Source organism: Numenius arquata, chromosome 14, assembly GCF_964106895.1.
Source record: "Numenius arquata chromosome 14, bNumArq3.hap1.1, whole genome shotgun sequence".
NCBI lineage: Eukaryota > Metazoa > Chordata > Aves > Charadriiformes > Scolopacidae > Numenius > Numenius arquata.
This window is the reverse complement of record NC_133589.1, coordinates 17,000,814-17,026,253: the sequence shown is the minus strand read 5'-3', so window position 1 is coordinate 17,026,253 and position 25,440 is coordinate 17,000,814. Positions and strand designations below refer to the sequence as shown.

The following is a 25,440-nucleotide window of genomic DNA, read 5'->3' as shown; positions in this document are numbered from 1 at the left end:
GGCCGGTGGCTACGCCAGGCGCATCCTGCCGGCCCGGCCCCGCCCCGCCCTCCCGCCGGAAGCGGTGGCCGGGCCCCCCGCAGCCAATGGGAATCCAGGTGGGTGGTGCCGGCGCATGCGCGTCTCACCTCGGAGCGCCGCTGACCGCCATCTTGGAGAAGGGCGCGGGGCCTGGCGGGGCGGGGGGAAGGTGCACGCCCGGAGGTGCGCCGCGCCGCGCCTCGCCCGCACTGCGCATGCGCGGAGGGCTCTTCCCGCCCGGCAGGAAGAGGCGGTCGGGGAGGGGGCTGTGCCCGGAGCCTATGGAGGCGAGGCCCTGCGTGGCCACGCCCCCTGGGGCGGGGCCAGGACGCGCCTCCGTTGCCTGGCAACGGAGAGGCGAGCCTGGGCCTAGGCCTTGGCCTTGGCCCCGTCCCCGACCCCGGCCCTGAGGGACCCCTGTGCCACCCCCTGCCTCCGCCCGCCCTCCCGAGAGAGCTACAGGCGTACAAGGACACTGTCCGTGTTTTCTGGTTTTGCCCCCGTGTGGCTAATTAAATAATTAAAGTGAAATGGGAGGGGATCCAACCACCCTGCAAGTCCTCCTCACAGCGGTAATGGAGCTATGGAGCGGAGAAGCCTCTTCCTAAACATCTGGGCTGCATCCCCAGCAGCGTGGCCAGCAGGGCGAGGAGGGGGATTCTGCCCCTCTGCTGTGCTCCGGGGAACCCCCCCCCGAGTGCTGCCTCCAGCTCTGGGGCCACCAACAGCAGAAGGACACGGAGCTGTTGGAGCGGGGCCAGAGGAGGCCATGGAGATGCTGGGAGGGCTGGAGCCCCTCTGCTGGGAGGACAGGCTGAGAGAGTTGGGGGGGTTCAGCCTGGAGAAGAGAAGGCTCCGGGGAGACCTTCGAGCCCCTTCCAGTCCCTCAAGGGGCTCCAGCAAAGCTGGGGAGGGACTCTGGATGAGGGAGGGGAGCCCTAGGAGGAGGGGGTAGGGTTTGACACTGAAAGAGGGGAGATTGAGATGAGATGTGGGGAAGAACTTCTTTGCTGTGAGGGTGGTGAGAGCCTGGCCCAGGTTGCCCAGAGAAGCTGTGGCTGCCCCATCCCTGGAGGGGTTCAAGGCCAGGTTGGAGGGGGCTTGGAGCAACCTGGTGTGGTGGGAGGTGTCCCTGCCCAGGGCAGGGGGGTTGGAACTAGATGATCTCTAAGTTCCCTTCCAACCCAAACTGTTCTATGATTCTATGATTCTATTCCCACCCTGCAGTTTTGACTCGACCTTTGTGGCCCTGAGTTTTCCAGTGCCTGACATGGCTGGGAGAGAAGACCTTTACAGAGCAATCCAGAACAGTGGGCGCATTTAAAAAATAGGGAATTGATCCCCAGACTGCTGCCTGACAAAATGAAGGAGCCGGAAGCAACCAGAGCCCCAGAGCAGTGAATTTAATGCAGATCAAAATACTTCTTATGGTTCCCAAATTCTCCTATGGCTTCCGCTGTTACAAGAGATTGCTGAAACCGACAGCTTAATAGGCTTTAGAGGGGACAATATACGTATGGGGATATTGCAAATGCTTGCAGTTACATTAGAGGATTAAACAAAACAAGAGAGGGAGGAAAATAAACCCTCCAGGGGGGTGTAACTAACCACGAGGCTCAGCGAGAAGATTATGGTTGAGCAGTCCCATGTCTTTTCCACAGCAGATTTTCTTCCATGCTTCCATCCTTCCCTGACCCCGAAGGTCCCCATCCTTCTCACCCCCATCAGCCTTTCCCTCTGGGTGGAAAGGCTGTTCCTGGGCACGCAGGCTGAGAAAACCTTCACCAAGAAGGAGCCATGTAGCACGCACCCACAGGCAGAGCACCATCTCCAAAACCTACCGCTCCACCACCTCCCAAACCCCTCCAACATCTCCAGAGCCTCTCCAACACCTCCAAAATCTCTCCCACATTCCCAACACCTCCAAAACCCTTCTAATGCCTCCAAAACCCCTTCAGAACTTCCAAAACCTCTCCAACCTCTCCAAACTCCATCCAATATCTCCAGAACCTCTCCAGCACCTTCAAAATCTCTCCATTTCCAACACCTCCAAAACCCCTCCAATGCCTCTAAACTCCCTGCAAGCTCTCCAAAACCTGTCCAACATCTCCAACATTTCCAACACCTCCAAAACCCCTCCAGTGCCTCCAAACTCCCTTCACCCCTCCCAACCTCTCCAAACCCCATCCAACATCTCCAGAACCTCTCCAACACCTTCAAAACCTATCCAGCATTTCCAACACCTCCAAAACCCCTCCAATGCCTCAAAAACCTCCCCAACATTGCAAAACCCCTCCAACACCTCCAAAATCTCCCCAACTTCTCCACAATCCCTTCAATGCCTTCAACACCCCCCAACATATCCAAAACCCCTCTGACACCTCCAAAATCTCTCCAACATTTCCAACACCTCCAAAACCCCTCTAATGCCTCCAAAACCTCTCCAAAACCCATCCAACATCTCCAGAACCTCTCCAACACCTCCAAAACCCCTCCAATGCCTTCGACATCTCCCCAACATCTCCAAACCCCCTCCAACGCTTCCAAAATCTCCCCAACATCTCACAACCCTTCCAATGCCTTCAAAACCCCCCCAACACCTCCAAATCCCCTCCAAAATCTCCTCAACATCTCCAAACCCCCTCTGACCCCTCCAAATCTCCATGCTGAGTCGAGCTGTGTGCTGTGCCCGCCTGTGTGTTCAACAGAGGCTGGAACTGCTTCCAGACGCCACCTCAGTGATGGTTCCGTCAAGATATTGCAGCTGCGCTGGCAGAGGGCAGGTTACCATGGTGACTATTAAAAGGATAATCTTATTATCGGCGATTGTTATTCCAGCGGGGTTGTTTGTTGACACGTGTTCCAAGGTGCACATTGCTGGCTGGGAAAATCCAGCTGCCGGACACGGATCTGCTGAGCCATGCAAACCTTGCCTCCAAAGCCCTGGAGACACGCTTCTGCCGCCGCTGCGGTTCTTGGGGTGGGTTTTTTTTGGATCTCCAAAGGAGAAGCCGCTCCAGCTCCCTGGATTGGGGCAGAATCACAGATTGGTCAGGGTTGGAAGGGACCTCTGGAGATCATCTCCTCCAACCCCCTGCCAGAGCAGGGTCACACAGAGCAGGTTGCACAGGAACGTGTCCAGGGGGGGTTGAATGTCTCCAGGGAAGGAGACTTCACCACCTCTCTGGGCAGCCTCTTCCAGGGCTCTGCCACCCTTACAGGGAAGAAGCCTTTCCTCACATTGAGATGGAAATTCCCATGTTCCAGTTTGTGCCCGTTGCCCCTTGTCCTGTCACCGGGCACCACTGAGAAGAGTCTGGCCCCATCCTCTTCCCACCCGCCCTTTAGCTATTGCTCAGCATCAGTGAGGTCCCCTCTCAGTTTGCTATTCTCCAGCTGAACAGCCCCAGGGCTCCCAGCCTTTCCGAGGACAACATGGTGGCCACCAAAAGCAAGAAGAGGAACCTTCCACCAAACTGCTCTATCCTTACAGGGAGCTTTTCTCCTTTATTCCTATTTCTCCCGCAAAACCCAAGGAGGTGTGGCAGCTTTTAGCACGGAATTTGGGGCTGGCAGTGAGTGCCAAGACCTGCAAACCTTCATCCTGGCTTTGGAAACATCTGCCCCAAGGCAGAAGCAGGTGTCCTCATGCCTTGCACCGCTGTGACAATGAGGGGTCTCACACAGCCCCGGCCAGGACCTCGTGGTGCCATTGACCTGGAGAAAGCAGTGTGCCAGGACCATGGTTGCCACCATCGTCACTGGAACATGAGGAGGAGGGAAGGCAGCAAAGCTCAGACTGAGCCTGAATCAGCCCCAGGAGGGGAGGAGCCATCAAACTTTTATTATTTGTCTATTTTTTTTTATAAACTTTATGTTTTTAAAAAAAAAACAGAAGAAAGGGAAATGCCGTGGAGCTGAACGGCTGCACTGGGAGACCAAGGCAGCAGAAATGGTGAAAATCGTTCCCGGCTGCACGGCTTATCCCTCATTTCTTTTTGTAAACCCGCACAGAAAAGCACAGGAACGTGATTTGAAGCTCCTCTCACCAACGCCTCCCGCCTTGATCCCAGCCCCTTCCGTCCCACCTTCTAAATAGTCACCGCGTTTAATGGCTTTATTCCAGTTTTGCAGAGTTTGGGCTTTGCCTCCGGGCTCAGCCGGAGCCTGACGCCGACCCCGCAGCTGGCGGCGCTTCACCTGGCATCCGCTTCCTACCTCCTTCCCTCTCCTTTTACTGTTCCTGCCGCAAATCGAGCCGTAGCTCATTCCGAACGCCGGGTACAAACGAGCGTCTTGCTGCCCTCCTGCCACCCAAGAGAAAGTCAGTCGACGGAAAGGGTTAAACCCCATTTTATAAGGACAATTTATAAGCAGCTTTGAAAGGCGAGGGAAAATTTTCGTGCAGCAAACCCCGACCGCTCCCCGCGTCCCGCAGGGGGCTCGGCAATAAGTTTGCTTATTTAACAAGCTATAAAAAAAAAAAATAAAATACAGAGGTAAATTAGTACAATTACCTGTGTGGAAAGTCCAGATGTGCGTAATTAATTAAAAAACCCCTCTGCAGCCCGCTGCTGTGGGGAAGGGGAGCTCCTGAGACACCTCTCCCCATGGTGTGTGTCCTTGCTGCTCCTCTCCGCACCCTGTCGGGATTCACCTGGGACTATTTGGGATCCCAGGTGCTGTGTTTTGGGCACCCTGGTTATATCACCGGGAATGGCTTCCCAATTCCCACTGAAGGGCTGGGACAAAACAAGCCCAGGGGACCAGGAGGGTCTGGGACACGCCGGGAGGTCCCCAGATAAGCTGGCAAGAGGGGAGTGCGGGCAGGAGCCTGCTTCCGATGGGATTTGCAGGTCTGGCATTTCCCATGGCCTGGAAATTCATCCCTGTGTCCGAATCACCCCATCCAACTGCCTCAGAGCTGGAGGAGGGGGGTGAATTGGTCCTGGGGAAGGAAGGAGCAAGAGGAGCCCGGTATCTCGCTGATAAGGGACTCCGCTTCTGTTACAGACAAGGGGAAAAGGACTAGATCGGGGCTGCGGCTTTTTAAAAACCTACCCGAAGTTCTGAGTCCATCCCTGCCATCTCCTTAGACCTCAAAAACCCAACAAGATGCCCTGACCTCCCCTTCTGTGCCTCTTCCTGCTCTCAGCCTCCCACGAGCATAAGAAGTTCCATCTAAACATGAGGAGGAACTTCTTTCCTGTGAGGGTGGCAGAGCCCTGGAAGAGGCTGCCCAGAGAGATGGTGGAGTCTCCTTCTCTGGAGACATTCAAACCCCTCCTGGACACGTTCCTGTGCTCTGGGTGACCCTGCTCTGGCAGGGGGTTGGAGGAGATGATCTCCAGAGGTCCCTTCCAATCCCATATCATTCTGTGATTCTGTGATTTTGGGAGGAGAACAGTGGAGCTCGGACTCCCATGGACAAGGTTCCACCCCGAGGGGTCCATCACCCACCATGAGCTCCCGTGGGACACCCACCAGGAGCCACACAGATTTGTGACTGGCCACTCGGTCCCGTGCTTTGGCGGGCGCCGGGCAGCAGCTAATGAGTTTTTTATTGAGCCCCCTTTTTTCCCGGGTTTCTGCTCCTCTCCGCTCGGCCCATTAGCCGAGGCATTAAATTTTAACATTTTTCGTTGCTTCTTGCAGCGCGTTCCTGGTGAGTGGGTGCCTGGGTGGGTGCCAGAGCCCTGGCACCGTACCCGAGGGACCTGGGGGACTGTGGGAGTCTGGCTGTGGCGGGGGTACCCCCTCTGCACCCCACAGGCAGGAGAGGGGCTCCCCCGGTGCTGGATGCCTGCGGGATGCTGATACTCCTCCCAGCTCCCAAGGACCATCACAGCATCGCTGTAAACACCCCGCACAGCCCCATCGTCCCGGACAGATGTCCCCACCAGTTCCTCATGTTGGCAGGGGGTGACAAGACGGTGACAAGGCTCCATCAGCCACCAAGGGCATCTGGGCCAACTCCTGCATCACCTCTTGGATGGGCAACCACCCTGGTGCCCACCTCTGTGCCCTGCAGGAGCGGTCCCCGAGCCTGACCCCCCCGCCAGCTTCACCCCGTGTCCCCACCGATGTCCCCAGCCCTCACAAAACACCCGGTGTCTGTAGGAAACCAGTAAATGCCAAGCTCTGCTCGCAGGCACAGCCCAGCGCTGCTGCTCCCGAGGGGGGTTTTGTTGCCCCACGGCTCCCCTGGTGCAAACCAGCCCAAGGAGGGTGCCAAGGGGACCTGCACCCCCCACCCTGTGCCACAAGCTGTCCCCCAGCCCCTCTTTCCCAGGGGTCTCCAGCAAGCACCCTGCGGGTGAGCTCTGCTCGACATGGGCACTTCCAAAGAGAACATGGGTCCTTGAAGGGCCGTGGGGTAACAGACTCCAATTAACGACAGGAGAAGTTGGCCATGTGGCTGGGGTCTCTGCCGAGCCCCTGTCCCCATCCCGGATCAGGACCAGCACAAGGGCAGCTGGATCCCACCAGAGATGCGAAGCGTGGGCAGCTTGCAGCCTCGCGTGGGGGACCATCACAGCCAGAACCCTTCTAGATGCATGGAAGAAGGCGATGGGAATGAGTTTGGGATAAGCCACCCTCCGGGTTGGGTACTCTCTCTCCTGGGCCAGCTCTGCAGCGAGGACGGGACCCTCCAGCAGCATGGCTGGGAGCTTTCCGGCCATGAGGAATTAAAAAGCCATCGATTTTTGCCATTAGAGGGGGTGTGGCGGGAGCAGATGCACTGCAAGCAGAGCCACGCAATGAATAATTCACGGCGAGAGATGACGAAGCCCGTGGCCAGGCTGGGGAAGCCTCTGCTTCTGCCCCAGGGCATCAAACGTGGGCTGGGACCAGGGACCAGCACAGCCCTTGGTCTCCAGGACCTGGGGGGGGTCATCTCTGCTTCCTGAGCTGGTCCCAACAGATGGAGAACCACGAGACCCCAGAGCTGCTCCATGAGGATGTGTGGATGAGGGGTCTCCTTACCCATCATGCTGCCTCCGAGGTGCCCTGGCTTGTCCCTTGGTTGTAGCTGGACATTGCTGCCCTGGCTTGCACCGATGGCACAGAGCCACCCCTTGCAGGGCCAAGATGCCACTCATGGGGCTAAGATGCCACTCGTGGGGCAGGGACACCACTTGTGGGGCAGGGACACCCCCTCAGGGAGCACCGTGGTGCTCCTGCCATGCCCAGCTGGGACTGGCATGCTGTGTCCTGTCATGCCCCACCATGCCTGGCTGTGCAGCCCCCCCAGGACTGGCTCCCACTGGCTCTCCACCACCGTAGGGGCTGAGGGCACCCACGGGCACCCATGGGCAAGACGAATCCCCTCCCTGGTTGCGCCCTGTACCCTGTGCCGAGGGCTGGACAGGGCAGACCCCAGGGAAGGAGGAGGACGGGGCTCTGGGGGACAGAACACGGGTCTCTCAGTGACACTGGCGCACCGGGAAGATGGGCTGAGTTTGCCAGGTCTCAGCTGCGGTGCTGGCGAGCCCCGAGGCGGCAGCCCGGAGCCCGGGAGAGGGCAGCTGGAGACTGGGCAGGGCCGGCGGCGGCAGTCAAGGAGTTAACTTCCCAGCCTCACCGCATGAATCCGGAGCTATTAATACTCGCACGCTGGTTTAGCTGTCAGAGCGAGCGGCTGCTCTGCCGGAGAGACGAGCCCCGCCGAGACGCAGCTCCCCAACCACACAACTTTCCTCCGCGAGCGTGCGGGGCTCCCAGCACGGCCACCTGCCTGCCAGACCCTGCCAGACACTGCCGGACCTTGCCAGACCCCACCAGACCCTGCCGGACCCTGCTGGACTCCATCAGATCCTGTCAGATCCTGCTGGACCCCACCAGACCCTGCCAGATCCTGCTGGACCCCACCAGACTCCACCAGACCCTGCCAGACCCTGCCAGATCCTGCTGGACCCCATCAGACTCCACCAGACCCTGCCAGACCCTGCCAGATCCTGCTGGACCCCACCAGACTCCACCAAACCCTGCCAGACCCTGCCAGATCCTGCTGGACCCCACCAGGCACCACCAGACCCTGCCAGACCCTGCCACATCCCACCAGACCCTGCCAGATCCTGCTGGACCCCACCAGACACCACCAGACCCTGCCAGATCCTGCCACATCCCACCAGACCCTGCTGGACCCCACCTCCTGTAAGCCCCCGTGCAGGGGACACTTCCCTGGCAGTGTCGTGGCACCATCCTCTGTGCCCACCACCATCCGGTGCCACATGGGCGCTGGGCACCGAAGAGGGGCAGCCGCTTCCCCCAGCCTCTGAAGCACCCCGGGGCTTGGCGAGGGCCTCCCCCTGCCCTGCCGGAGCCCTCGGCTTGGGCGATGCCACCCCGAGTCCCCGCTCACACCCCCTGAGGACCGGCCGTGCTGGGCAATGGGTGCCGGGGTGGCGTCGGGCATCGCCAGCCCCGGAGCAAGGGCATCGCGGGACATGGCACAGCCCGGTGCTGCCTCCGTGTGCGGTGAGCGGCCAGCCCCGGCGCTCAGCCCGGCCCTGTGAAGGGCTCCCCGACACCATGGCCCCGGGCGGGCAAGCGTGAGCCTCCGGCCACCGGCAGCACCGGCGAGGAGGAGGAAGATGCCAATACGCCTCCGGCACTGCCCGGCCTGTGGTCCCCCTCGCCCGGGCACGGCGGCCACCAGAGCCGAGCGATGGATTCCTTCTGCTTCGTCTGCTTCCAGAAAGAGGAGCTGCAGCCCCTGCACCTGCACAGGTCAGTGCCACCGCGCCGGGCCGTCCGCCGACGGAGGGGATGCGCCATGAGCCTGTGACGGGCATGGGAGCATGGCACCGAGCCGGGCTGGGGGACGATGCCTGGCGTGGGAGCTGCCGTGGCCATGACAAAGTTTTCCTTGGAGCAGGTGCATCCTCCTGGCCGGAGGAGACCGTGGCCGGTGCCGTGCCGTGCCGGGGAGAGCTGTGTGCCCAGCACGTGTGCGCATCCGGCATGTGCTTCCTCGGCAGCAGCTCTCGGGGGCACGGGGTGGGCGTCCTGTGCCGTGCCGTGCCATGCTGTGCCGTGCCGAGCGCCGTGTGCCCACGGGAGCGGGGCTGCAGGCAGCGGTGTGCGACCCCACGGCATCCCAGAGCCATCCCGCCCGCTCCTGCGCCCCCGGCCGGACTCTGCTCCCAGGGACCTCCTGCCACCCCTGGGGCAGGGGCTGGCTGGGGACCATGAGGGTCCCCAAGGCCTGGCGACCTCAGCAGCGGCACTAGCCCCCGCTTCCCCCCCCTTCCCCATCCTCTGCCATCCGCGCTGCTGAGCGGCAGCCAAGGCGGATGTGCCGGTGCCGGAATTAGCCAGGCAGCCGGCAGGGACACGAGGTGTGAACGCCGGCACATGGCGTGCCCAACTGCTCCTCCGTGGCACCGAGCCACTGCCACCTCCCGTCCCGCGCTGCCCTCGCCGGGGCAAAGCCCCCACCCCGCCACGGCCGGGACCCCCCCCCCCACGAGCACTGGCCACCCACGGCAAAGTCCAGGGGGTGGCGGTGCCAGGCTGGTGGCCAGGCAGGGCTATTGCCAGGCCGTGGGCATGTGCCAGTCCAGGCGGTCTGTCCTTCCTCCCCGGTGTGCAAGAAGCTGTAGGATTCAGTTTTTGGTGTAAATCACGTTTTTTGGACCCTCGATTCCCGTGAGTCGTGTCCCACGAGCTCGGCGCTGGCTGGAAAGGAGCCGGGAGTTGAGGGGGGGGACCGGGGGACCCACGGGGACACAGGGTCCTTGGGTGTGGGTGCTGCTGGAGAGGGGTGCGGGGCATCCCCGGGGCTCCCATCTTACAGCCTGACGTGGGGTCGGAGCTCACTGGCTGCACCCAGACTGTGCTGGGCCACAGGTGGCACGAGTTTGGCTTTCTCAGCCAGGGACGGGACCACCCAGAGTGACGGTGTGGTGGCCTGAGGTCCTGCATGGTGGCCGTGGGGACCACCCCTCCCTGCATGTTGGGGGACAGCCCAGGGCGGACACCCGGGGCTTGTCCCCAGAGACCTCTCCCTGTCCTGCCCCACTTCAATGGGGGCTGTGCTGGGGGGGGATGACTGCCTGTCCCCAGACCCCCCCCGAGTTGTCACCAGTCTGTCCCTAACAGCTTCTCCCTGGGCCTGCTGCCAGCCCGTGGGGACAGGGCTGTCATCGCCTGCCACCGCCGGCACAGCAGCTACCGGGGTGGGCTCCCCCCAGGGGACAGGGGGGGCCGGCAGAGGGACCTACCGGGTGCTCCCCGCTCCGCCACTGCCCCACTGCCTGTCCTTGTCCCTGTCACCCCGAGCCGGAGGGAGCGTGTGGTCCCACCACGGTGTGTGCTGGCGGCAGCGTGCCTGTCCCCGCAGCCTCGCTAGATGGTGCCAGGAGAACGGGCTGCGAGCGGAGGCGGCCGGCGGGCCTGCCGGGTGACGGAGGGGAACGGAGTGTCGGGGTGCCGGGGCAGGCCCCCCGGGGTTCTCCCCGTGCCCCCCGGTTCAGTCCCGCTCGCTGCTTTGGCTCCAGCTGGTGATGGGGTGGGAAACGCTGGAAGCGGGAGCTGTGGGCACAGCTGTGTTGTGTCCCCAGGCAGCGATTCAGCTGGTATCTGTGGCTTCAGGTGGAGGGGTGGGAGCGGGACAGTGCTGTCACCCCACTACACCCCCAAATCCTACCTCCCCCAGGAAGAACCCCACCCTCCCCCTTTGCTTCTTTTCAGAAGAAACCCATTCAAAAGAGACCCCTTCTGTTTCCTTTCAAGCCAGGATCTGTACAGTCATCATTAGGCTCCAGAGTCAACACCGTGTCCCAGCTCTCTGCAACTGGCCACAGGCAGATGGTGCTGACCCTCCCTGTGCCAGGGGGGGAGCAGCGCACAGGATGCTGTGCCCCCCCGCCCGGCTGGCTTAGGTCCATCCTCTGCCCCCCAGGAGCACAGGACAGGACTTGGGGGGCTGCGGGAGGGAAGGCAGCACCTCAAGGGACATTGGCAGTGGCGGGACACTTGTCCCCCCCCTTGCTAACCTCTCCCCACGGCGCCGCAGGCTGTGTCTCCCCCCTGACCTTGAGAGCAGCCACCGGGAGTCTCGTCCCAGCAGCCGTGGCGGGGACTGGCATCACACCGTGGGGGGGGACACCACCGAGGTGGGGGGACACTTAACCCCCCCCAACCCCAGCGCTGCAGGACCCAGCTCCCACCCCCCCCCCCCCGCCTTTTTCCAACCAAAATCCCCTTGCCCGGGCCCTGTCCCCAGGGACACAGGGGGCACCCGTTTCCCCCCCCAGCATGGGTCCTGTACCCTGGGCTGGCGATGCCGGGTGGGATGCTGGGACAGCGGGCAACGAAGGTGACAACGATGGCCAGGCTGGCCTCACCGCAGGGGCAGGAGGTTTTGGGGTTCGGTGGATGCTATGGGGGGAGACTGGGGGGGGGGAAACATCTGAAACCATCTGGGAGCCGCTGCCGGCGCTGCAGCTCCCGGCGTGCTCCGCTCCCGCGTCGCCCTCCCTCCTTCCCTCTCCGCCTGCTCCTTCCCGGCATCCCCGCCAGCATCTCCAGGCAGGGTTTAGCTCATGTCACCGCAGCGTGACAGGCTGCGGGTGGCCCTGGCACCCCCCCCTTCCCCCCCCCCCCCCCCCAGCCCCACATGCTGCGCGGCCCCTCGGCTCCCACCCTGCCGGGGGGACACACACACCAAGTGACGGCGAAGGGACGAGCGACCTTCCCGCTGAATTTGGAGGGGATTGGGCTTGCTGGAAATATTTGGGGCTTTTCAGGTCGTTTCCCCGCCGCCCGCCCTGTCCCAGCACATCCCCTGGGATAGTTCCTTTCCCAGCAGGAATCTCGGGGGCACTCGTGGTCCCCTGGGGAGCCCGGGACTCGTGGTGGGGTTTGGGATCGAGGCAGGTGATAACGGGGTTTGATCCGGCTCCTTTCATCTTCCTAATCTTAATTAGTTATTAATATTCTCTAAGTGCTTTGAAGACCACGAGCTCGATGCAAACGCTGACGGGTGCGATTGGTGTTACTATGATTCAGCTTGTGCGTGACCCACACGCCGGCCCGCTGAGCCCCACGGAGCCCCATGGAGCCCCACGGAGCCCCTTGAGCCCTGCTGAGCCCCATGGAACCCCACAGAGCCCTGCTGAGCCCCACAGAACCCTGTTGAGGCCCATGGAACCCCACGGAACAGAGACCCTTGAGCCCTACTGAGATCCACAGAGCTCCACGGAGCCTTGCTGAGCCCCGTGGAGACCTGCTGAGCCCCACAGAGCCCCATGGAGCCCCACAGAGCCTCACAGAGCCCCATGGAGCCTTGCTGAGCCCCACAGAGCCTCATAGAGCCCCATGGAGCCCCACGGAGTCCTGCTGAGCCCTCTGGAGCCCCACAGAACCTTGCTGAGTCCCACGGAGACCCCAGAGCCCTGCTGAGCCCCATGGAGCCCCATGGAGCCCTGCTGAGCCCCATGGAGACCTGCTGAACCCTGGGGAGCTTTGAGGAGCCCCATGGAGCCGCCAGAACCCTGCTGAGCCCCATGGAGCCCCATGGAGCCCTGCTGAACCCTGGGGAGCTTTGAGGAGCCCCATGGAGCTGCCAGAACCCTGCTGAGCCCCATGGAGCCCTGCTGAACCCCATGGAGACTTGCTGAGCCCCATGGAGCCCTGCCGCAGCCCGATGGCTCAGCCTCCTTGTACCCGGGGCACGGCCCAGCCCCATCCTCCAACCACGGGGTGGTGACACCGGGAGCCGAGCGGGGCCAGCGATGCCGTCCCCGCAGCCCCCCGCGGTCCCCGGCGCCCGGCTCCTGACCTAGAAACAGCCCTGAGCTATAAATAGGGCGATCCGAAGGAGAGCGGAGAGGAAGGGCTCGGAACGCCGCGAGCGGGAGGCTGCGGGAGCCAGGGAGCCGCGTGGCACGGCAAGGACAGGCAGGGGACACGGGGGGGGGACGGGTGCCCTGTGCGGGTGCCATGGGAAGGGACAGGGCTGAACCCACCCCGTCCCCAGCGGGCGATGGAGCGGAGCGTGCGAGGAAGGTGGTGGTGGCTTTTACCGGCCCGTGTCCTGCTCATGTGGCAGTGCCTGCAGCACCCCGGCTCTGCCCCATCTCCCTTTGTCCCTAAGGTCCTCTCCTGCCCTGTGCCACCCCATTCCCAGCCCCACGGCTGGTCCGAGCACCCATCCAGCACCCGTCCAGCCTGCCCTGGCCTGCTGGTCACCGGGCTCTGTGACACAGGGGAGGACACTTCTCCTCTGGTGTCATACGGATGCCCCCATCCCGGTGAGGATGGTCCATACTCGGAGCATCCGAGCCGCGGGTGCCAGGAGCTGTGACAGGGACTGGAGAGGAGAGGGGAACGAGGGGACCGATAAGCGTTCGTGCAGCCACCTCTCCGGCTGCCCGGACCGGAGGTGGCTGTGTCCCGGGTGGCTGCAGGACGGGAGAAGGGTGGCAATGTCACAGCAGCGCCTGGCGCCGGATTAAAGAGAAGTGTCAGAATGTGATTCAGCCTCTTGCGTTAAAATCATTCATAAAAAGACTAATTGCTCTCCCTGCTAAACTGGAAGCGGATTAGAGCCGCCAGTGACTCAGTGGCGATGGCTCCCCTGCCCTCCCCGGTGACGAGGGCTCGGGTGGCGGTGGTGGCCCTGATCATTGGACCAGGACCCGCCGTCACCCCTCGGAGCGTGGGGCAGCCCCACGGCTGTGGGTTGGCTCCAAGAGGCCTCGTGGGAGCAAAGGGACCTGGCACCCAGCAAAGAGCCGAGGAAGCCCCAAAGCAAACCACGACCTGTCTCAGAACGTCCCTGCTCGGCCCCGGCGAGCGCAGGAGGAAATCCAGAGAGGCTGGATGTGCCCATGGATGCTCCGAGGAGGAGCGCGGTGCCGACCCCTCGCCTTCCTCTGGGAGAGCTGCCACCGTCCCCTGGACTGGAGGTGCCCGGGAGCTCCTGGTGCCCGGTGCTGGCGTCACTCGCTGAACATGTTGCCAAACGTTGACGAGACTGAAGGGAAGCCCGTGTGGTGCGTCTGCCTCGGCCGCCTTTCCCTGGCTCGCTCCGAATGGTCCCGCCATTCCTGGGGATGTGGGGGGAAGCCACGTGTCCTCCACGTGTTTAGGAGTGGGGCTTCAGAGGATGCCACCCCACAGCAGGCATCACCTGTGCTGGAGGAGAAGAAATATGAAGTCTTGGAAGGCTCAGGGAGAGCAGGAGCCGGGGAACGCACCAAGAGTGGGATGGGGTCCTGTGGAAGGACATTTCCAACACAGGGAGCTGATGGCAACGAAGCCCAGATCATAGGATCACAGAATGGTTTGGGTTGGAAGGGACCTTAAAGCCCACCCAGTGCCACCCCCTGCCCTGGGCAGGGACACCTCCCACCACACCAGGTTGAGCAAAGCCCCCTCCAACCTGGCCTTGAACCCCTCCAGGGATGGGGCAGCCACAGCTTCTCTGGGCAACCTGGGCCAGGCTCTCACCACCCTCACACCAAAGAAGTTCTTCCCCACATCTCATCTCAATCTCCCCTCTTTCAGTGTCAAACCCTTCCCCCTCCTCCTAGGGCTCCCCTCCCTCATCCAGAGTCCCTCCCCAGCTTTCCTGGAGCCCCTTGAGGGACTGGAAGGGGCTCTAAGGTCTCCCCGGAGCCTTCTCTTCTCCAGGCTGAACCCCCCCAACTCTCTCAGCCTGTCCTCCCAGTAGAGGGGCTCCAGCCCTCCCAGCATCTCCGTGGCCTCCTCTGGCCCCGCTCCAACAGCTCCGTGTCCTTCTGCTGTTGGTGGCCCCAGAGCTGGAGGCAGCACTGGGGGGGTTGTCACCCCAGAGCGGAGCAGAGGGGCAGAATCCCCCCCCCCTCGCCCTGCTGGCCACGCTGCTGGGGATGCAGCCCAGACGCTCCAGGCTCGGGCCATCGGGGTCCTTTGATGGGGTGGGGAAGGGCTGAGGGGCCCGATCCTGCCCGGCTGCCCGGTGCCTGTCCCAGCCCCCGCCCCCCCCCCGCGTCCCACCGGTGGGCTGTCTCCCCCGGGCGGTGGGGCAGGAGGAGGAGGAGGGCTCCTGCCGCGGGCAAACCCCCCCCCCCTCCCCACCCCCCCCACCCCCCGCGGCACAAACAGCACCGCGACCCCCTGATCTGTGCCGGGGGGGCGGGAAGGATGCCCCGCATCCCCCCCCCCCCCGACCCCCAGCGCCCCGTCTAACGGCGGCGGAGTCCGACACCCCCCCCCCGCCTCCGATTCCCCTCCGCGTCCCCGGGGGCTGCGGGGCGGTGCCGGTGGCGGGCGGAGCGCGGGGCGGGGCGGCGGGAGGAGGGGGGGGAGCCGCGCTCCGCTCCCCTCCGTTCCTCCGGTGGCGGCGGCGGCGGCGGCGGCGGGGCCGCGGCATGAGCCCGGCGGTGCGGGTGGCGAGCGGCCCCGGGCGGGGGGCGAGCGGCGGCGGCGGCGGCTCCTCTCCCGCCGAGGAGGACGGGGAGCGGCGGCGGCGGCGGCTCCCCCCTCCGGTAAGGCGGTGGGGAGGGGGTGCGGAGTGGGGGGGGGGGGGCACCGCCCGCTCCGGTACCGACCGCCGCCTTTGTGGCGGGGCCGCCCTTTGTCTGCCCGCACGGCGCGGCGCGGGGGGGGCGGGGGGGCGACGGGGACAGGCGGGTCCCCGCCGTGTAACCACCACCGAAATAACCATCACGGTACAACCGGGATGAATGGCGGGGGGGGGGGGAAGGGTCCCCGCCTCCCGCCGCCGCCCCCCGCAGAACCGGGGCGTGGGGAAAGGGGGGGGGGGGACGACGACATCACCGGGCGATGCGGGTGCTGCCCCCGGGGGCTCGGCCGCCCCCACCCCCCCCCTCCCACCCCCCGGGGAAGGATCGCGGGGTGCCGGTGGAGGGTCCCTTCCTCCGGCCGCCGCCACCTGCGCCCCGGCCCTGCGGCGGCGGGGACAAAGTCGGGGCCGGGGAGGGACGAGGCGTGTGTCCCACTTGGAAGGAGTTGGTGGCGGAGCGGGGCCGGGGGCCGGTGCCCTGTATTTGCCCCGGGGCCGGATTCCCAGGGAGAAAGGGGATCCCGGTGAATTCGGGGCGGGGGGGGGTTGGCTCCGGAAGGATGCGCTGAGACGGAAAGCGGCTGGAAGCTGGGGAAGGGGAGCGGGGAAGGGGAGGCGGCCTCGGGGGCAGCTCAGGCCATCTCCCCCTGGCATCTCCCCTCGTCACCCCCCCCCGATTCCCACCCGTGTGGGTGCGGGAGCCGGCCTCCATCCCGCACCAGCCTCCCGCCGGCTGCGGCTGGGGAAGGGGAGCGTGACCCACTTTCCTCCCGGTCCCCGGCCTCGCTGGCGCGGTGTCCGCGGGCGGGCGACGCCAGCCGGGAGTCCTGCCGCAGCTCAGGGACAGCCCAGCGACACCGGGGACGGAGCGGGGGGACACCCGGGGCGGTTGGCTCTCGGCACCCCTTTGCGCTGGATGTGGCGTTGGGGTGTCACCTGCCGGGATGCGATGCCCGGGACGCAGGGATACAGCACACACACACACACACCTCCCCCCCGGTGTCTAAAGGCCGTGAAGGTCCCTTGGAGAGGAGAAGGGGCTGGTTTTGGCAGGGGGGTGACGCGCCCCGTTGTCCCCAAGAGCCAGAGGGTGGCCCTGCCGGTGGGGACCGGGCAGGCGACGGGCAGGTGCCGCTCGGGGCGTTTGTCTTTGCAGATCCCAAACGTGCGATGCTGCCGGCGCTGGTGGAAGAGTTTTGGGAGGGAGATGATGACAGGCTGATGAAACCAATCAAACAATGAAGTAATCATAAATCCCCGGTGCCGGCGGCGAGGCGCGGCGAAGGCGGGAGGAGCTGGAGGCTGGAGTAGCCGAGGTCCTAACGAAGCCGTCGCCCTCGTCAGGGAAAAAATCCCGGGAGGCCAAAGCGCTGAAAGGCGGCCAAGGTCCTGCCGTCGGGGGCCGATGGACGGAGACGGCGCGGTGCTTACGAGGGCAGAGAAAATCCCGCTGGCAGCTCCGGGAGAGCGGTGCGGAGGGCACGGAGGACGGCGGCGGGAGGGGAGAGCGGTGGCTCCCCGGGGAGTGGCGGCCACTCGTCCCTCGGGAGGACGGCGAGGGCTGTCGGAGGAGAGAGCCCAGGTGCTGCTTCGTCTGCTCTTCCCAATTTTTTCCTGCGGAGGCTGTCTGTCAATCCTGAATGCTGGGACCAAAGGCTGAAGAAGGTTGTCACAGGCTCGTGGCTGGGATGGGAGACGGTTCCTGCTACGGGGAATGCTACGGATGGGTGTGACGGGGACACCGAGACATCCCCACTGGGAGAGCGGCCCCTGCCCACCAGGAGCCTGCACGGTTCTGGGTGTTGGTTGGCTTTGCCGAAGCCCATCCTGGTGCTGGGCATTCTGCTCTGGAGGGGGCCAGGAACCAGTATGGGAAACTCCGGATAACTGGGAATTCAGTGCCATCGCCTGGAGAAGTGTCCCCAACTGGGAAGTCACGGTTGCTGCTGCTTCGGTGGAGGTTTGTTACTGGTTCAGGCTTTTGAGGGTTTCTCAGCACCTTCCCAGCGCCACGGAGCTGGCGAGAAGACGTGGAGACGTGCCCCATCCATCGCCTCTGGGGGGGGTGGTGGGATGGGATGCTGGCAGAGGGGCTGTGCCCGAAATGCCACCCGCCTGCAGCTGCTGGCCCGTGTCCCTGTGCCGTGCGTGACCAGCCACCTCCCGGACACGGTCGGCTTGTCTGGAGCGGCTTTTGATGGCCCTGGGGTGGCACTTGGGCGAAAGGACCCTCTTCCCATCCGTGTTTCGCCGCTCTGGGGTGGGGTGGGAGGCAGCGGCCGGCCCGGCTGGAGGACGCGGCAGGTACCCATGGCTCTGAGCCCCCGCGAGGTGCCCGTCCTCCCCCCTTTGCCAAACTCGTCCTCGTTTGGCCAAGGTGCCTTTGCGAGCCCTCCCTGGGCGCCGCTGCCCCCGGGAAGTGCAGCTAATAAGGCCTCGCGCCGGGAAGCGCTGGTCCCAGTGGCACGGAGGAGATGGGAGGATTGTCCCCGGAACGGGGTCAGGCAGCAGCGGAGGCGGCGGAGGCTGGAAACAGAGCGGGGCGCCGGGAGGCAGCGGCCGGGCACGGGGCACCAGGGTGGCACCGCCTGTCCCCTCACCAGGGTGGCACCTGGCCACCGCCGCACGGGCAGCGCCGGGGCGGTGCGGGAGGTGGGGGACCGGGAGCGGGGATGGACAAGGAAATGCTTGGAAATTATTTTGATGGCTCAGAGGGTGGTTTGGAGGAGAAAATGGGGGAGGTTTGGGAAGCGGCTGGGGTGCGGAGGGGATACCCTGGCCTCCAGCCTGCCGGGCTGGGGGGGGAGTCAGTGTTACCCGCTGATAACTAATGCCAATTACACCACAATTAATGAGCACGCTGCTGTGGTAGAGAGCATCACAGCGGCGGGAGGGGATGGGGATTGGGGGGAAATCAAAGCTCTGCAGAACAGAGGTGGTGCGGCCGGGGTGCCCGTGGGGACAGAGCAGCCTGTGCCCGCCCCGCTGCCGGGGGTGTCTCATTTCCCCCCTCTCTAAAGAGAAATCTGGAGACCCTAACCCTGCCCCGTGTGGTATTTCCCTTCGTTTTCCCAATTCCTTGCCCCGGAACAGCTCACGGTGGAGACCTGGCCCCTCACCGGGCTTCTGGCTTCCTCGCCTCGCCGTAGAGACCCCCGCGTGGGGCTCAGCCCCAAACCCTGTTCCTTTCACCCCACTCAATAACCGAGTTGTTCTCTGATGTGGCCAGAGGGGTTTTTGGTTTTTTTTCTCCCCCTTCCCCTCTTAATTTCCAAGCAGCCGCTGCTCCAGCCGCCTCCTCCACCGGGTGCCTGGGGCAGCTCTCCTGGGCGGCCTCTGCTCCTCTCAATGAGCTCTTAATGAGTTTGCAATTACTTATTGGCAGCGCCGATGCGCCCAGGGCTGGGCGTGCAGCGGAGCGGGATGCGGAGCCGGGGAGAGCATTCCCCCTTGCAGGGAGCGGGATCGGGCTGGGTTGGTGGTGCCGGCCCCGGTACCCGGTGGGATGCCGGGCTCCGGATACGGGATTCCATCCTCCGTGGTGTTGGGGATGGAGCCGGGGAGGTTTGGGGAGAGGAGCGGCCGTTGCCGTCGGGAGACGAGTGGCTGCCTATAAATACCTGCCAGGGAGCCAGGAAGAGGTGGGTGGATTATCCTCCTCACTCAATGAGATAAATGGTTCTGAAGCTTAAACACAGAACAATTTTAGTCTGAATAGTAGGAGAAACGGTTCAGGATGCAGAGATGACGGCACCAACCGCCTGCGGTGAGCGGCGGGGTCCCAGTGCCACTCGGCAGCGTCTTGGCAGCCTGGGGGGGTGTCGTGCCGCGGGAGCCTTCGCCAGGACTCAGCCGGGATGTGCATCCTTCCTCCCCGCTTTCAAAGCTTCAGGAACACCCAAAACAGCCGAGCCGGGGCTCCGTGTGCTGGGAGGGCAGTTTGGGCTCCTTTGGGCATGGTGCTGGCTCCTCTGCCCCGGTGCTTCGGGACCGTGACGGGGAGGTGGAACAGGAGCTGCTGTGCCGGGAAAAAGCCCCATTTCTGCTCCGCTTTGGCCCCATCTGGCACATGGATGCAGGGGCGGTTGCGTTGACATGACCGGGGTGGGCATGGAAGGCAACCAAGGATGTGGGACCTTCACCCTGGCCATGGCCGGCAGGATCCTGGAAGCATCCCGGCAGGATCCCTGCAGCAGGACCGGCACGGCAGCCGGTTTGCCGGTTCGGGTTCCATAAAGCACCGCAAAGACAGCAGCCACAGCCCCCGGGGCGGCCGCAGAAGCCGGGCAGGCAGCGGGCAGGGGACCCGGCGTGGTGGGACAACCCTTTCCGATGGGTGTTCCTTGGTTGTTGGCAAGGAGCTGCCGGGCAAACCCAAGAGGTTTAGCCACGGGGAACAAACAAACAGCCCTCGACTTGGAGAGCTCTCTCCAGCAGCCGTCAGTCCTTCACCTCCGCTCTCCCTTCCCAGCGGCAGGATCTCTTTATTTTTTAGTTTTTGTTTTTTTTTTTTTTTTTCCTCAAACTCCCAACTTCGCCGCCTTGAATAATTGCATTTCGACACCGGTTAATTAAGAGACGTTGACGAGCGTGATTGTAAATTCGAGTGTAGACAGACTTCTTCTTCGCGGGATGCTGGGAGCTGTTTTTAGTCATGCATCCACCGAGCTGCTGCGCTTGATCCACCTCCACCTCCAGCACCCAGACGCTGAGATGGTGCTCCTCTTCCAGCAGGCCAATAAAACGCTATGGAGATGAGCTGCTTTGGAGATCTTATGAGTCAAGCCGCTACATTTTTGGAACATCATGATGTTGAAGTTCCTTTTCTATTTTTCGCCCAACCTCCCAGGAAGGAAGAGGGGGGAAAAAAAAAAAAAAAAAAAAAAAAAAAAAAGAAATTATATATAATAAATTAAGAAGCTGAGCTCCGCTTTGGGATGAGAGGCAGCGGTGGAAGGAAAGGAGGGAGAGGTTGGAGATCAGGCTCGGCCCACGGGGGTCGCTCAGGCTCCCTCCCATGGACTCAATCTTCTGCAGCCGTGGGCTCGCCGCCCGCCAAACACCCATTCGGGTGTTTGGCGGGCGGCGAGCCCACGGCTGCAGCCCCCGAGAGCCCCCCCACCGCATCCCTAGCCACCCTCAATCCCAGCTCCATCCCGGCACCGATCGGACCCCTGCCTCCTTGGGGGTGCCGTTGGTCCTGGATCAAGTGGGATTCAGTTTTCCTCCCCAGGGTGAGACGTGGCGTCAAAAATCTAAATATAAAGGTGATGGAGGGCACCGGAGGAGACCCCCTGGGGTGGTTTCTCTGCCGCGGTGGGTGAGTCCGAGCTCGGCTCTCGTTGCGGGGATGGCCGGGGCGAGAAGAATCCGCCGCTGGTTTGCCAGGAGTGAGGGATGTCAGCTCCGTGTCTGGTGTCTGTCCTCTGGCCACCCTGGGAGGGGAGAGGGGAGAGTTGGTGCCGGCAGATGGTCGGAGGTGTGTGGTGGAGTCATTTGCTGCAGGGCCATCGTGTCCTTCTCCGAGCCTGTGGCACAGCCCTGGCCACGTTCCGGAGCATCACTGGTTCAGGAGGGGGCTCCGGATGCTCTGCAAAAGGGTGGAGGGGACAGGGATGGCTCCTGGGGTCCCCACTGGAGACAGTGGCAGCAGTGGGGAGCCCCAAAGGGCCTAAGCTCCCATCCAGGGCTGAGGAAACGTGTGTGTGTGTGTGTCCCCGTGTCCCTGCCCTCCTGGCTCTGCCGTGCCCTGAGCCCTTGCTTTGACCCCGGACATCCCCTGAGTTGGAGAGACAGGGGCCACTGCACCCCCCCCCAGCCCTGCCCCATGATTCTGGAGCATCCTCTGCAGAGCCGTTGGGTTGGTGGCCCCTGGGGACAGAGGGGTGGCACCCAGCGGGTGCTGCTCGGCATCGCCCTGAGCATCCCGCTGCCCCTTTGAAAGGCACCGCAGCCCCCAGCCCCAGGGGTGGGATGGGATGGGATGGGATGGGGCTCGGTGGCTTTGGAGCACCCACTGAAATTGGTGACACACACCCCCCCCCTCTGCCTTGCAGTGCAGCCATGAGCGCGGGTTCCATTGAGCAAGAGCCGTCGCGCAAGCTGGCCTGCTGCGGGGTGCCCCTCATCACCGAGGACATGCAGTCCCTGGCCATCCGCACCCTCTCGGGCACCGACATCAGCAAGCACTACGACCTCATCCGCGAGCTCGGCAAGGGCACCTACGGCAAGGTGGACCTGGTGTCCCACAAAAGCACAGGTGAAGGGAGCCGGGGTGGGGGGTGGGGGTGCGTGGGGGACGCAGCCGTGCTGAGAGCAGGGTGCCTGACGTGTCCCAACCATGCCCCGGGCTCACCCCCATCCTCTGCCCACCGCAGGCACCAAGATGGCCCTGAAGTTCGTCAACAAGAGCAAGACGAAGCTGAAGAACTTCCTGCGGGAGTTCAGCATCACCAACACGCTCTCCTCCAGCCCCTTCATCATCAAGGTCTTCGACGTGGTCTTCGAGACTGAAGACTGCTACGTCTTTGCTCAGGAGTATGCCCCTGGCGGGGACCTCTTCGACATCATCCCGCCGCAGGTGGGACCCCCCACCCCTCCCACAGGAGCCTTTTTGGGGTGTGGGGGCTCAATACCCCAGGGTGCTGAGCAAAGCTGCCACGGTGCTTTGCTGGCCATGTGGGAGGGGGCTCCATGTGTGGGAACCGGGTTGGCCCTGACCACAAGCACCTACAAGCAGGTCTGGGACCCATCACCCATCTCCTGGGGTGGCCTGAGACCTGTCACCCATCCCCTGGGGTGTCCCTGGTGTGGTGTGTGTCCCCGGAGTGGTGTGGGACTCATCACACATCCCACATGGCCTGAGACCCATCACCCTTCACCTGGGGAGCCTGAGACCCATCGCTCGTACTTAGGATGGCCTGAGACCCATCATCCGTCCCTAGGATGGTCTGAGACCCATCACCCATCCCTGGGGTGGCCTGAAGACCCATCATCCACCTCCAGGGGTGGCCTGAGACCCATCACCTGTCCCCTGGGGTGGCCTGGGACCCATAACCTGTCCCTAGAGTGGTATGGGACTCATCGTGCATCCCTAGGGTGGCCTGAGACCCATTACCCTTCACCTGGGGAGCCTGAGACCCATCACCTATCCCTTGGATGGCCTGGACCCATCACCCACCTCCAGGGATGGCCTGAGACCCATCACCCTTCCTCTGGGGAGCCTGAGACCCCTCACCCATCTCCTGGAGTGCCCTGAGACCCATTGCCTGTCCTTAGAGTGGTATAGAACTCATCATGCATCCCTAGAGCGCACTGAGACCCATTGCCCATCCCTAGGATGGTCTGAGACCCATCACCCATCCCTTGGGTGGCCTGGGACCCATCACCCATCCCTAGGGACCCACCACCTGTCTCCCCACTGCAGAGAGCACTCCAGATAAAAGCACCCACGACCACGTCGCGTGTGTAATGACGTACAGATGTGGTGGTCCCCGAGCTGGGTGGGATCCCGGTGGGGTTCGTTAGCGGGTGGTTGAGACCGTGTCCCCATGCCCGCAGGTGGGGCTCCCCGAGGAGCTGGTGAAGCGCTGCGTGCAGCAGCTGGGCCTGGCCCTCGACTACATGCACAGCAAGAGCCTGGTGCACCGGGACATCAAACCGGAGAACGTCCTGCTCTTCGACCGCGACTGCCGCCGCGTCAAACTGGCCGACTTCGGCATGACCCGCAAGGTGGGCTGCCGGGTCAAGCGCATCAGCGGCACCATCCCCTACACGGCCCCCGAGGTCTGCCAGGCCGGCCGGGCGGAGGGCTTCGCCGTGGACACCAGCATCGACGTCTGGGCTTTCGGGGTGCTCATCTTCTGCGTCCTCACCGGGAACTTCCCCTGGGAGGCGGCGGCGGCTTCCGACGCTTTCTTCGAGGAGTTTGTGCGGTGGCAGAAGGGGCGGCTGGGGGGGCTGCCCTCCCAGTGGCGGCGCTTCACGGACAGTGCCCTCCGCATGTTCCAGCGCCTGCTGGCCCTCGACCCGGAGAAGCGCTGTCCCGTCAAGGAGGTCTTCTACTTCATCAAGTGCGACCTGATGGCCGAGGTGCGGCGACGTCCCTCCTACCGCTCCCGCAAGCACGCCGGGGACAAGCTCCCGGCCGGTGCCCATCGCCACGAGGCGGCCGGTTCCTGCACCCCGGCCCCGCTCAAGAGGACCGTCCTGACGGAAGGGAGCGGACCCCGAGGCTCCGAGCCGAGCGCGGCCCCCCCGGGGACGGCCGGCAGGACAGACGGCCGGCAGGACAAAGGCAAAGGGCAGATGGTCCTGGCCACAGCAATAGAGATCTGCGTCTGACGGCGCCGGGGGCGGCACGCGGCGGCCGCCCGTCCTGTCCCCCCCACCTCCCTGGGGACAGGGATGGGGCAGGGGGTGTTGCTCGTGGTGGTGGCACGAGCCGGGACCAGGCTCCGGGTCTCCCAAAGCAAAAAAGGAAAAAAAAAAAAAAAAGAAATAAGGAAAAGAAAACAAAAACGAAGAGGAAAAGGACAAAACTGGTCGCGCTCCGTAGCGCCGAGGATGCTGATGCCCCCCACCCCGCCGGGGAGGACGTCGGTGCCCCCTCCAAGGCTCCCCCCAGGGTGGCAGGGGGAGGGGGCTCCCAACACGAGGAGGAAGAGCCCCGGGGGGGGCTCTATGTGGGTGGGGGTCACCCCCCAGCGCCCACCGGCTGTCCCCCACCCCGTGCCCGTCCCCCGGCCGGGGCGCGGGAAGGCCGATGACCCCGCACGGTGGAGGAGGCCTTTGGGGGGTGGGGTTGTGTTGGGTGGGTGGCCATTTGCCCCCTCCCACCAGTCCCTGCCCCGCTGGTGGGGAGCGGGAGGGGACAGGGAGGGGGTGCTGGGTCGGGGATGTGGAAACCGGGGGGGTCGCCGGCAGCGCGGGACCCCCGGCCGCCCCGGCTGCCTCCCTGCCGCGGGAGGTGCTGGCAGCCATCGATGTAGCAAGTGTCCCTGTCTGTGTGTCGTCGTGCGTCCCATCCGCTGGCAGCCCCCGTGTCCCCTGCCCTGTCCCCCCCCCGGGGTGGTCGCACACCGGCCCCAGACCCCCGGGAGGGGGTTCCTCCCAGCGGGGAGCCGCACTCCTGGCCGCCGTGCCGGCTCTCTGGCCAGTGGGGTGCTCGGGGCTGGCTCTGCCGTGGTGGTGTCCCCCTGTCCCCCCCTCTGCAGACTTTTTGTACCCAGGGACTGGAAAAGGTGGGGGGGGGGGGGGGCACATCTCCAGGGCAGGACCTGGGGAGCCGGGGAGGGGGCTTGAGGTGGCCTCCTGAAGGTCCCCGTGGCTCCCTGCGCTGTCCCCATCACCCTCTCTGCTGTCACCCCTTCCCCAAAGCCCAGTCCCCCCCACCCCGGGGCTGGCGGGGAGAAGGCGGGGGGGGAGGGGGGTTTAATTCCCCCCCCGGGGGCTGGCTGCAGCAAGGCGGGGGGGTGGTGGCAGGAGCCACTGGTGGCCCGTTGGTGACAAGGTCATGGCGGGGAGGGCAGGTCACAACTCCCCTCCTGCTTTTGGGCACCCGGGGCAGTGGCGGGGGGGTGGGGGGGGGCGCTGGGGGGCACCCCAAGGTGGCAGCACCCAAGCCCCGGCACGGTTCGGGCTTCCCTCCTATGGGGTGGGTGCCGTGGGGGACTCCCCCCCCCACCCCAAACCTTCTCCGGGTGCCCTCCGGCCCCCCCCCACCCCACCCCAATTCCCGCACAAAGGGCTATAACGCTATTCAGCAGCAGCAGCAGTTTACACAGCAGGCGGGTGCCCGGCCGGACCCCCCCCCCCCCCCATACCCCCCCCCCCCAACCCCGTCGTGTCCCCGCGGCACCCACCCCATTGCCCGTCGCCCACCCGCGGTGCCGGGGCCG

The 25,440-nt window shown here is 64.1% G+C and overlaps 1 protein-coding gene across 3 annotated transcripts; it reads left to right on the top strand.

Moving 5' to 3' along the window:
• Nucleotides 1–7,652: 7,652 nt before the first annotated feature.
• SBK1 (SH3 domain binding kinase 1) lies at nucleotides 7,653–24,013 on the top strand. Of its 3 annotated transcripts, none has more exons than XM_074158596.1 (4): nucleotides 7,653–8,754; nucleotides 21,598–21,800; nucleotides 21,919–22,121; nucleotides 23,102–24,013. In XM_074158596.1, exons 1-4 carry the CDS (start codon nucleotides 8,693–8,695, stop codon nucleotides 23,882–23,884), a joined length of 1,251 nt encoding a protein of 416 aa, XP_074014697.1. In that variant the 5' UTR covers nucleotides 7,653–8,692; the 3' UTR covers nucleotides 23,885–24,013. The 3 variants fall into 3 exon arrangements, with proteins under 3 accessions (XP_074014697.1, XP_074014696.1, XP_074014698.1); XM_074158595.1 differs by having other exon boundaries at nucleotides 8,479–8,754; nucleotides 21,603–21,800; XM_074158597.1 differs by lacking the exon at nucleotides 7,653–8,754 and adding an exon at nucleotides 15,237–15,503.
• Nucleotides 24,014–25,440: the final 1,427 nt, after the last annotated feature.

Excerpts from the sequence above, each read along its gene's own strand:
- SBK1 (XM_074158595.1), top strand. The coding sequence starts at position 8,619 with ATGCCAATACGCCTCCGGCACTGCCCGGCCTGTGGTCCCCCTCGCCCG. Across the intron at positions 8,755-21,602 it reads CAGCCCCTGCACCTGCACAG|CCATGAGCGCGGGTTCCATT; the intron begins GTCAGTGCCACC and ends CTTGCAGTGCAG. Across the intron at positions 22,122-23,101 it reads TCGACATCATCCCGCCGCAG|GTGGGGCTCCCCGAGGAGCT; the intron begins GTGGGACCCCCC and ends CCATGCCCGCAG.